At 39.3% G+C, this 12427-nt stretch overlaps 1 protein-coding gene and 1 pseudogene across 6 annotated transcripts in view; one reads left to right on the top strand and one right to left on the bottom strand.

Annotated features, from left to right (window-relative positions):
• Window positions 1–299: 299 nt before the first annotated feature.
• The window catches only part of LOC110530310 (E3 ubiquitin-protein ligase COP1), a 34828-nt gene continuing 22700 nt past the window's right edge, over window positions 300–12427 (bottom strand). For 4 of the 6 annotated variants that reach the window (XM_021613240.3, XM_021613241.3, XM_021613242.3 and 1 more), the window contains exons 16-20: window positions 7131–7248; window positions 3335–3459; window positions 2879–3039; window positions 1981–2025; window positions 300–1649 (exon numbers count right to left, since the gene is read on the bottom strand). In XM_021613240.3, coding sequence (XP_021468915.3) covers window positions 1632–1649; window positions 1981–2025; window positions 2879–3039; window positions 3335–3459; window positions 7131–7248 — 467 coding nt within the window. In that variant the 3' untranslated portion in view covers window positions 300–1631. The remainder of the gene's footprint in view (window positions 1650–1980; window positions 2026–2878; window positions 3040–3334; window positions 3460–7130; window positions 7249–12427) is intronic. The other 2 variants (XR_016482556.1, XR_016482557.1) reach the window with 1 other exon arrangement.
• LOC149982079 (uncharacterized) lies at window positions 8868–9483 on the top strand (annotated as a pseudogene).

Genomic DNA, 12427 nt, shown 5'->3' with positions numbered 1-12427 from the left:
TATTTTCTCTCCCTCAGCTGGACTATAATGATGCTCTCAGGCTGACTACGAGTGGGACACTGCAAGCTAACCCACAGAGAGGAGCTGCTACATGAAGGGCTTCTGAGTAGCGTCCTCAGGCACAGGATCCACTCCAAAGGGTTGCAGTAAGAGAAGAGGATGTCTGTTACCATGGTACTGCATGGGGAGAAAATTAAGCTAGAGGTGGTGTGCTGGAGTAGAAAAAAAAAAAATTATCATCAGCTTCTAACTTCTGACAATTGCTGACATGTATAACAGCAAAAGAAAGAAGCTGTTAATTCAGTTAATTTATTTATTTCAGTTACAAGTCATGGGAATTGAGGGGTACAATTAAACACGTACAAATTACAATAATTGTGTAATAGTCAAAGTAAGCCGAAACTGAAAAAGGAGAGGATTTTCTGAATATATTTCAGATACCAGTATGTCTAATTATAGAAAATAATACTTAGGAACTCAAGGGGTAACAAGGAAAACCGTCCTATAAATAATTAATGGCAAGTTGACTGTTCAAGGAGGCGGTCCTGTACAAACTGGGAAGATACAGTATCAAAGTAATCAAGATCACAGAAGTTACTTCGAAGTCAGAACCTTTTTATAATTTGGCATTACACTACTCAATTTCAGTGTTACGTAGCTCTTTTTTAAAACCAAGAATAACTCAATGCAAAGACAAAATTCTCTGCAAATAATTTATTAATATATACAAATAAAAAACATCTCTTGGTCGTTTATCAGATAATAGGTAAGTCTTGGCTGTCTAGCAAATCCAATTGATTTCATGTGTTGATGTGTACTGGTTGCAACATGCATCATGACTTAATACAAATTGAAAGTATTTGACACAGGATTTGTATTATCGAATAGATGTTTAGTTTAATGTGACATAAGAGAAATATACTGTAGCATGAGTGAAATGTCTCAGTCACTGATTCTTCTGTTGAGTTTTCAAACATTGTCAACACCTAACATTCTTAATGCAAAGCCACACCATTGAAAACTTCATTGCAGAACGAAAACAAGTCCAGTTTAAAGGTGTTGCCATTCCTTGAATCATCAAACACATAGGCCAAACATAGGGGTAAAACAAAAACTACTGAAGATGACACAATGGGCTCAAAAAGCATTCATACAAAGATGAGTCATTTTGCATTTTATTTTCGTTTTCACTTGTGCTTTGGCCTTTAAAATGTAGCTTCTTGCTGGATGTACCTCTATTGAAATACATTTGTACAAGTTCTTATTAAAAATAACATTTCAATTCAACCTCAAATCATGTTAAAATGTTCTATTGGTCAATAACTTTATTCAAAAAGATTTCAAAAGATTAATCTTCCACTTTTGTGCAGAAAGGCCCTCAATGTCACTGAATTATATACATCCACTATACTAGTGTACGATCCGCTCAAAGTCTATTCCAAAGTATTCTTGCTCATTAAAAATCAAAGGACTTCGGTTTAGTTCATTTTTCCAACCTGGTCAGTTCCTCAGATCCTGAATGACGAAATTTCCATTCAACCAAGCCACTATGCTCCAATCCCCAGACTCAGACTGGCCATGAAATGGAGCAGTAGTTTCCAGAGGCTTTGATAAGAAGATCTGATGGACCTTCAAACAAGTTCAAGTACCTATGATGAGAGAAAAATACATGTGAGCAGGAAGGAAACACCATGGCTGCATTTACACAGGCATCCCAATTCTGATATTTTTTTCTCTAATTGATCTTATGACCAATCAGATCAGCTCTGAAAAAGAACTGATTGGTCAAAAGACCAATTAGTGGTAAGAAAATATCAGAATTGGGCAGCCTTTGTAGTCTACATTTTATCCAGGTTGAAAACCCTACATAGACCCCAATTGACAATGACCATCTTATTGCAGGCTTTGTGAGTTCCCAACAAGAGAAAGACTGTGTAAATGCTAAGTACATAAGTAGACAAATACAATCAAAAAGCAAACCTTGATTGTTCCTTGACTGTTTGCAGCAATCAGCACATTGGAGTCCTATAAGAGAGGTCAGAAAAACACAAACCATGAAACTGTTAAATTAGTACTTGGGGTTGATTGACACCAACATTATTCTATTTCCCTAATTATGCTTTTACTAAATAACAACAATGTGGCCTCAAAGAGTGTCTCTATAAATGTATCTATAATATTCAAACAATGTCATCAGGTTATCAACTTCATATGGTGCAAAACCGGTAGAAAACTGAGCTATGCTGCTAAAAGAAATTCAGTGAAAAGAGAAAGGAACAATGTTGATACCTCGCTCTACAACCAAGGTGCATGAATTGAGAAAACTGAACAGGAGAGGAAATTCAGTAACTTTTGGAAAATATGCAGTGGCCTTAATAAAAAGTATTATTTATTGTTGAAACCGATGCATTTTGGCCCATAGACTTCATCGGGGGGGGGGGGGGTCATTTAAGCAGTGACAAGGGGGGTAATTTAAGTAGTGACACACCATGGTGTATGACTGTGTTGCCAGGTAGTTCAACCCTGTGTTCTTGTATTTACCAACCATGGAAATTGTAGGTGGTTTGATGTGTTTGAGATAGTGACCATTATCTTAGACCAAACTGTTTGTGTAATGAGCCATTCTTGTGGCAGTTACTTGTCCTTGTGTGAGAGAGTAATAACATGCTCCACTGGACAGTGGTGTCAGTCTGCCTAGAGGAATACGCTAGCTTCTTATACTCCCTATACTGGGAGCATCATTAAGGTCACAAGACAGGCATTTGTTGTCCGTAAATATTTTGTTTGCAGCCGATTCAAAAGGCTTAACCGTAACGCAGACATATACACTGGATAACAGACATACGAATCTCCACTGGTCTGACAAACACACTCTTACCCCGTCAGGCATAGCTCTCCAGCATACAGCGCTGACAAACTCATTGGTGTCATCTTCCTTCTTGTCTTTATCCAGCACACTCTTCACAGTGTCAAACTTAAATGTCAGCAGTGTCTTGGACAGGCCTTTGTAGTATAGATACAGAGAGTTGTTCTCACTTCCTGCAGAGAAAATAATCACATCATTGTCAGTGATTGAACTCCAAAATCTGGCATTTCATCAATTCTTTTAGTACTCATCAAATAAAAAGTACACTACATTTAAAAGCACCCAAAAGGAATTGTTAAACAACTGCACAATTGGTCCTTTAGTCTCCAAACAGCATGAATTCTTCAGCCACATATGAATGTCAATTTGATTGTGTCAATCTGAGTAAAAGCATTTTCAAATGTGTGGCGCTGGACTTTTCCAGCACCACACAGCATGCAGCTGTCAACATGGTCCGGTCCCACTTACCACACGCAACATAGTCTCCATTGGAGGCAAGGCCAACAAAGTTCTTCTCATTGATGTGGCCCTTGAATGAGCGCAAGCAGTGGGGCTTGTTTACATTCCACAGCTTCAGCTGGCTATCTGTTGAGCTGTGTGGTATAGAAGAGGAAATATGTCAGCAGAACATGCACTTCAGCTACAGATATGTTTTTCTTGCATCGGCTGCATATCAACGCACTGCATCTTCTGATGTCGCCCTTCCACATCTGCGGTGAAAGGTGAGAGCATGTATGTTAGACCATGAAACATCCCTAAATTCGTTTTTCTTGCAGATTTGTCTGTAGCGCCCGAACGGCTTGGCCAACAAACTATGGAAAGAAGATGAGCCTCTCACAAACACTATGGTGTTCTATATTTTGCTCTACAACCCCCCAACAAATGTTATGTGATTACCGTGAAAGGAACCTGTAACAGTTTTAAAAAATGAATGGAAGTGTGAAGGTAGTTTTGTGCCTACATAAAAAAAAATGTGTTAAATTATTATTATTTTATTTTATTTGTAAACCTCTAAAAACAGCACCAGTCAAAGGTTTGGACACCTACTCATTCAATGATTTTTCTTTATTTTGCCATTTTCTACATTGTAGAATAATAGTGGAGACATCAAAACCGTGAAAAAAACACATGGAATCATGTAGTAAGCAAAAAAAGTGTTAAACAAATCAAAATATAATTTTAGATTCTTCAAAAGTAGCCACCCTTTGCGTTGATGACAGCTTTGCACTCTTGGCATTCTCTCAACCAGTTTCATGAGGAATGCTTTTCCAACAGTCTTGAAGGAGTTCCCACATTTGCAGAGTACTTGTTGGCTGCTTTTCCTTCACTCTGCGGTCCAACTCATCCAAAACCATCGCAACTGGATTGAGGTCGTGTGATTGTGGAGAACAGGTCATCTGATGCAGCACCATCACTCTCTTTCTTGGTCAAATAGCCCTTTGTTTTGGGTCATTGTCCTGTTGAAAAACAAATAATAGTCCCACTAAGCGGATGGCATTTCACTGCAGAATGCTGTGGTATCCATGCTGGTTAAGTGTGCCTTGAATTCTAAATAAATCACAGACAGTGTCACCAGCAAAGCACCCCCACACCGCCTCCTACATGCTTCACGGTGGGAAGCACACATGTGTGGAGATCATCAGCAATTCAACCATGAAAGCCGGATTCCCAGAGTCTCCTCTGAACAGTTGATGTTGAGATGTGTCTGTTACTTGAACACTGAAGCATTTATTTGGTCTGCAATTTCTGAGGCTGGTAACTAACTTATTTTCTGCAGCAGAGGTAACTCTAGATCTTCCTTTCCTGTGGCGGTTCTAATGAGAGCCAGTTTCATCATAGCGCTTGATAGTTTTTGTGACGGCACTTGAAGAAACTTTCAAAGTTCTTGACATTTTCCGGATTGACTGACCTACTTCTTAAAGTAATGATGGACTGTCATTTCTCTTTTCTTATTTCAGCGGTTCTTGCCATAATATAGACCTGTTTTTTTTATTATTAACCAAATAAGACTATGTTCTGTGTTCCACCCCTACCATGTCACAACATAACATGATTGGCCACTAGAGGAAAGAAATTCCACAAATTAACAAGGCACACCTGTTACTTGAAATACATTCCAGGTGAGTACCTCATGAAGCTGGTTGAGAGAACGCCAAGAGTGTGCAAATCTGTCATCATGGCAAAGGGTGGCTATTTTGAAGAATCTAAAATATGAAATATATTTTGATTTGTTTAACACTTTTTGGGTTACTACATGATTCCATTTTATTTCATAGTTTTGATGTCTTTAGTATTATTATACAATGTCAAAAGTGAAAAGAACAACCCTGTAATGAATAGGTGTGTCTAAACTTTTGTCTGGATCTATATATACACACACATATACACACACACACATATATATATACACACTGCTCAAAAAAATAAAGGGAACACTAAAATACCACATCCTAGATCTGAATGAATGAAATATTCTTATTAAATACTTTTTTCTTTACATAGTTGAATGTGCTATCAAAATCACAAAAATGATCAATGGAAATCAAATTTATCAACCCATGTAGGTCTGGATTTGGAGTCACACTCAAAATGAAAGTGGAAAACCACACTACAGGCTGATCCAACTGTGATGTAATGTCCTTAAAACAAGTCAAAATGAGGCTCAGTAGTGTGTGTGGCCTCCACGTGCCTGTATGACCTCCCTACAACACCTGGGCATGCTCCTGATGAGGTGGCGGATCTCCTCCCAGACCTGGACTAAAGCACCCGCTAACTCCTGGACAGTCTGTGGTGCAACGTGGCGTTGGTGGATGGAGCGAGACATGATGTCCCAGATGTGCTCAATTGGATTCAGGTCTGGGGAACGGGCGGGCCAGTCCATAGCATCAATGCCTTCCTCTTGCAGGAACTGCTGACACACTCCAGCCACATGAAGTCTAGCATTGTCTTGCATTAGGAGGAACCCAGGGCCAATGCACCAACATATGGTCTCACAAGGGAGCTGAGGATCTCAACTCGGTACCTAATGGCAGTCAGGCTACCTCTGGCGAGCACATGGAGGGCTGTGTGGCCCCCCAATGAAATGCCACCCCACACCATGACTGACCCACCTCCAAACCGGTCATGCTGGAGGATGTTGCAAGCAGCAGAACGTTCTCCACGGCGTCTCCAGACTTTCACGTCTGTCACGTGCTCAGTCTGAACCTGCTTTCATCTGTGAAGAGCACAGGGCGCCAGTGGCGAATTTGCCAATCTTTGTGTTCTCTGGCAAATGCCAAATGTCCTGCATGGTGTTGGGCTGTAAGCACAACCCCCACCTGTGGACGTCGGGCCCTCATACCACCCCCATGGAGTCTGTTTCTGACCGTTTGAGCAGACACATGCACATTTGTGGCCTGCTGGAGGTCATTTTGCAGGGCTCTGGCAGTGCTCCTCCTGCTCCTCCCTGCAAAAAGGCAGAGGTAGTGGTCCTGCTGCTGGGTTGTTGCCCTCCTACGGCCTCCTCCACGTCTGCTGATGTACTGGCCTGTCTCCTGGTAGCGCCTCCATGCTCTGGACACTACGCTGACAGACACAGCAAGTCTTCTTGCCACAGCTCACATTGATGTCCCATCCTGGATGAGCTGCACTACCTGAGCCACTTGTGGGTTGTAGACTCCATCTCATGCTACCACTAGAGTGAAAGCACCGCCAGCATTCAAAAGTGACCAAAACATCAGCCAGGAAGCATAGGAACTGAGAAGTGGTCTGTGGTCACCACCTGCAGAACCACTCCTTTATTGGGGGTGTCTTGCTAATTGCCTATAATTTCCACCTGTTGTATATTCCATTTGCACAACAGCATGTGAAATGTTGCTTCCTAAGTGGACAGTTTGATTTCACAGAAGTGTGATTGACTTGGAGTTACATTGTGTTGTTTAAGTGTTCCCTTTATTTTTTTGAGCAGTGTACATACATACATACATACCACACATCCTAGATGTAGGACACACTATTCAAATCCTTGTTTCTCATGATTTATTTTTGTCCTTTTTGCCATTCATGAATGTGTTATTCAATGTGTTTCTATGGTCCATAGTATGACCATCTTTAAACAATTCCATATGTCGTCAGTTTAGCGCCACCCAACGTCTTAGGCTCTAAAGAATTAAGATCAGTGACCTAAAAGGCAAATGCTGTATTCATTTGGGGAACATTTACCATACAGTCATTCAAAATGTCAAACCGTGACAACCCAGAACTTAATTTGATTGAGGTGACTTACGCAGATACAATTTCCTCTCCGTTGACAAACTTAGCGTAGGACACAGCTTTCCTGTGGCCTTTGAACACCATGATAGGCTGTTTAGTGTTGCGGAGGTCGTAGTAGTGGACACAGTGGTCTGGGAGAAAACGCAGAAAAGGACACAGTTGTAATTTGGGGGAGGGGGTTTGGAAGAAGTAGCAGCGCATTCAGGTCATTCTCTTGAAACCATTAAAATACCATGGCAGTAATGATTTTAAATTTAAAACATGTAATTTGGTATAACAAAATATAAGATAGTGTTCTCTACCTTGCACAAAGAGTGATTTCAATATAGTAATTAATAATTTTTATATTTTATTGCATTTTCTGCTAAAATTCTCATTACTGCAACCGTACAGCTGTCTGAATGTAAGTTGTAATTTAAAACAGAGTAAAATGAAAATATTCTGAAAAAAATAATTGGATGTTCTCAAATGACAGAAAATATGAACTGAATATTCATGTATAATAATAAATGAAAAAAAATGTGGAAAAATTAAGTGTCTATGACTGATGTTCTCATCCTCCACAACATTTTTGAAGGACTGTTTACACAGAGAATTTTAAATAAAGTGTGATTTTGAATTAAGCAAAACATCTGTCAGTACCTTCAATATGGCTACGAGGTAAGCAGATCTCTTTATATTTCTCCAATTAAAAGTTAAAAAGATCCTCGTCAGACTGCATACACAACATAATGAATTATCATTACAGGTTTCCACGTTTAGAAAAACGTTATTTAACATTTTCTATGAAAATATACTTCATTATTGTCTAATTATGTACATTGAGTAAACATTTGCTTAGTCATCATGTATTTTCTATTATTAGCAAAACATGCTAAGGTTTCTCATCCTCTGCAACAACATTCTCACTTACCGATGCAATTTAAGGCCAGTTGCGGTAGAGAGAAATTCTGTTTCGGTAATGAGAATTTAATCATAGTTATATTTAAAAAATATAGTCTAACTATTAATTGAAATACTATTTACTAATGGTTGATATTTTGCTTTATGTCCTGTTTAATTGCAGACAGTCAAGCAAGGGACAAAAAGAAAGCTTTAGCAAAATCCAGAGAAAACTTTTACACCAACCCAGAACTGCTGGAAGAGTACCAAAGGAAGGAGAGAGGTTAGGAGCCTATGCCCCCATACAGTGTCTATGGGAAGTCACACATCCACCACACACACAGTAAGCCATTTAGTTTGTACTATAGGATGTCCATACACAGTCTGCTATTCAGTCCCTACTATAGGATGTGTACAGACAGACACAGTCTGTAAGCATTCATTCCTTACTGTAGGATGCACAGTCTGAAAGCCATTCAGTCTCTACTATAGGATGACGTGTCCATAACAGTAAGATTTTCTCATGTTTGAGACATGCTCATTTGATGCTACCTTTCCAGTTCCAGATATCAAATATGAAATCAAAATAGTAAAATCAAGAAAACTCTAGATCTGACAAAGAAGCAACATGAAAAGAAGAAAACAGAAAACAGTAGCAGGAAAACTCAAACAGGTATTACAGATGAAAGAAACAGCTAAAAGCTGTATTGGACATGACATCAAGCCAGGAAGATGATACACTTCAACATGTCCAAGAAGCAAATTAAGTTATTCAAAATCTTCAAGAAGACACAGCCTCCCCAAGAGAACAGCCATTTTCACTTCAACTCATAAAAGAAGAGAGACATCTCTACAGACACCAGGACCAATGAAGACATCTAGCCCAAAGGAATCACCCAAAAAGAGGAACAGAAGAAAGAAAACACTATCAAAATTGAGGTCAAAGCTGCGTTACACAGAAAAGAAGCTACTGGTCAACCTAAAGAGATGGTCAACCTAAAGAAAAGACTGAAAAGACTTGAGATGATGGCCAAGAGGAAGCAGGTGATTGTCATCATGGAAGGCAGAGAGGTCCAGAAGAAAACTACCAAGAGAGGTCAGAGAACATCACTCAATAACAGCCAGAGAAGACTAATGCGCAAACTTGTTAGCCACTTCCTTCATCAAGATCTCCACTATAATAAATGGGAAATCCGTAAAAATTAGAAAAAAAGGGCCAGATAGTGTCCGTTAAGGCTCTCTTACGGAATATCTTCATAGAAGATTTGTCTGTTAAGGCACAACCTTTCCAAGCCTTAATTATTTAAACTTAAGTCATTTTGGATTGGCCAGCAAAGACACAGACAGAGAAACATGTGCTTGCAAAACAGATTACAACTTTGGCTTGAAGATAAAGACGCTGCATCAGCTTGGGGGTCACAGAAACATCCCCAAGAGACACTTTACAGGCCAGTGTGTGTAGTGATGATGACATAGTATTCTAATGTTTATGCATGTGTTGTTTTTGTGTGTTCTCTAATTTTAGACTATAGTGGCTTGCGAAAGTATTCACCACCTTGGCATTTTTCCTATTTTGATGCCTTACAACCTGGAATTATAATATATTTTTGGGGAGTTTGTATAATTTGATTAACACAACATGCCTACCACTTTGAAGATGCAAAATATTGTTTATTGTTTAAAACAAGAAATAAGACAAAAAAAACAGAACTTGAGAGTGCATAACTATTCACAACCCCCCAAAGTCACCTTATGCAGCATTTACAGCTGCAAGTCTCTTGGGGTATGTCTGGATTTTTGTCCATTCTTCAAGGCAAAACTGCTCCAGCTCCTTCAAGTTGGATGGGTTCCGATGGTGTACAGCAATCTTAAAATTATACCACAGATTCTCAATTGGACTGAGGTCAGGGCTTTGACTAAATCATTCCAGGACATTTCAACGTCTCCCCTTAAACCACTCGTGTGTTGCTTTAGCAGTATGCTTTGGGTCATTGTCCTGCTGGAAGGTGAACCTCCGACCCAGTCTCAAATCTCTTGAAGACTGAAACAGGTTTCCTCAAGAATTTCCCTGTATTTAGCCATATCCATCATTCCTTCAATTCTGACAAGTTTCCCAGTCCCCGTCGATGAAAAACATACCCTCAGCATGATGCTGCCACCTCCATGCATCACTGTGGGGATGGCGTTCTCGGGGTGATGAGAGGTGTTGGGTTTGCGCCAGACATAGCGTTTTCCTTGATGGCCAAAAAGCTACATTTTAGTCTCATCTAACCAGAGTACCTTCATCTATATGTTTAGGGAGTCTCCAACATGCCTTTTGGCGAACACCAAACGGATTTAATAACGGATTTAAAATGGTGCTTCATGGGATGTTCAAAGTTAGATTTTTAAATTTTTTATAATCCAACCCTGATCTGCACTTCACAACTTCGTCCCTGACCTGTTTGGAGAGTTCCTTGGTCTTCACAGTGCCGCTTGCTTGGTGGTGCCCCTTGCTTAGTGGTATTGTAGACTCTGGGGCCTTTCAGAACAGGTGTATATACAGTTGAAGTCTGAAGTTTACATACACCTTAGCCAAATACATTTAAACTCAGTTTCATAATTCCTGACATTTAATCCTAGTAAAAAATTGCCTTGTCTAAAAGGTCAGTTAGGATCACCACCTTATTTTAAGAATGTTAAATGTCAGAATAATAGTAGAGAGAATAATATATTTCAGCTTTTATTTCTATCATCACATTTCCAGTGGGTCAGAAATGTACATCTACCAAAAACAAATTGAGTGTAATTTCCTATATAATTGTTTAACTTGGGTCAAATGTTTCAGGTAGGCCTCGCCCCGACCTGGGCACGAAACAGGGACGCTCTGCACACGTCAACAGTCACCCTCGAAGCATCGTTACCCATCGCTCCACAAAAGCCGCGGCCCTTGCAGAGCAAAGGGAACCACTACTTCAAGGTCTCAGAGCAAGTGACGTCACTGATTGAAATGCCACTAGCGCGCACCACCACTAACTAGCTAGCCATTTCACATCGGCTACACATGCACAAAGTAGCTGTCCTAACCGACTTGCCAAAACTATAGTTTGTTAACAAGAAATGTGTGGAGTGGTTGAAAAACAAGTTAATGACTCCAACATAAGTATATGTAAACTTCCGACTTCAACTGTATACTAAGATCATTTGACAGATCACGTGACACTTAAATAAAGTCCACCTGTGTGGAATCTAACTAATTATTAGACTTCTGAAATTGGTTGCACCAGATCTTATTTAGGGGCTTCATAACAAAGGGGGTAAATGCATATGCACGCACCACTTTCCTGTTTAAAATATTTTGAAACAAGTAATTTCTTTCATTTCACTTCACCAATTTGGAATATTTTGTCAATGCCCATTACATGAAATCCAAACAAATATCAATTAAAATTACAGGTTGTAATGGACCAAAATAGGAAAAATACCAAGGGGGTGAATACTTGTGCAAGGCACTGTATTGTTTGTTCTGTACTTTTGAAGCACTGCAAAATGAAATTGATTGAACTTGAACCCATGATTGTGCCAATATAATCTCATTTATGTTCTACATCAAATTGTATGTTTTTAACCATACCGCAGTCTTAGTATACTTATCATTACCGAAATCCTCAACCTAATTTTCAAAACATATGTATCATTACCGGAACAGGTGTTCATTTAATGTTAATGTTGCTTTTAAATGCATGTGCAGAATATCTATGTTATGCCCTTTCAGGCTTGCCACATTTTGAAAATATGTCAGTCAAAATCAAATAGAAATGTTAATTAAAAAAAAAAAAAAAAAATTCAGAGAGTTTCAAGTAACTTTGCATGACTGTTAATAATCCATTTTTTTTTTTAAATGTGAAAATGTATTAGCTTTCCTAATGGTCTTGATGTTTTCAGACCATTGCCTTAATTAGATTTTTAAGGACTTGTTTTGGAAAATATGTTCAAAAGGTGTTAAATTGTCAGCAAATGTTTATAAATGAATGCTAACAAACACTTCAGACCTTGTTATTAATGCCTGAAAAAGGACATGTGTGTGTGTGTGTGTGTGTGTGTGTGTGTGTGTGTGTGTGTGTGTGTGTGTGTGTGTGATATATATATATATATATATATATAAAAACTGAAATATCACATTGACATAAGTTCAGACCCTTTACTCAGTAGTTCGTAGAAGCACCTTTCGATGCTGTAATCGCTGCCAGTCTTCTTGGGTATGTAGCTACAAGCTTGGCACACCTGTATTTGGGGATTTTCTCCCATTCTTCTCTGCAGAGCCTCTCAAGCTCTGTCAGATTGGGTGGGGAGCATTGCTGCACAGCTATTTTCAGGTCTCTCCAGAGATGTTGGAACGGGTTCAAGTCCGGTCTCTGGCTGGGCCACTCAAGGACATTCAGAGGCTTG

This window comes from Oncorhynchus mykiss, chromosome 8 (genome assembly GCF_057628025.1).
Source record: "Oncorhynchus mykiss isolate SJ-2025 chromosome 8, ASM5762802v1, whole genome shotgun sequence".
NCBI lineage: Eukaryota > Metazoa > Chordata > Actinopteri > Salmoniformes > Salmonidae > Oncorhynchus > Oncorhynchus mykiss.
The sequence above is the reverse complement of the archived record's forward strand: the minus strand, read 5'-3'. Positions and strand labels throughout refer to the sequence as shown.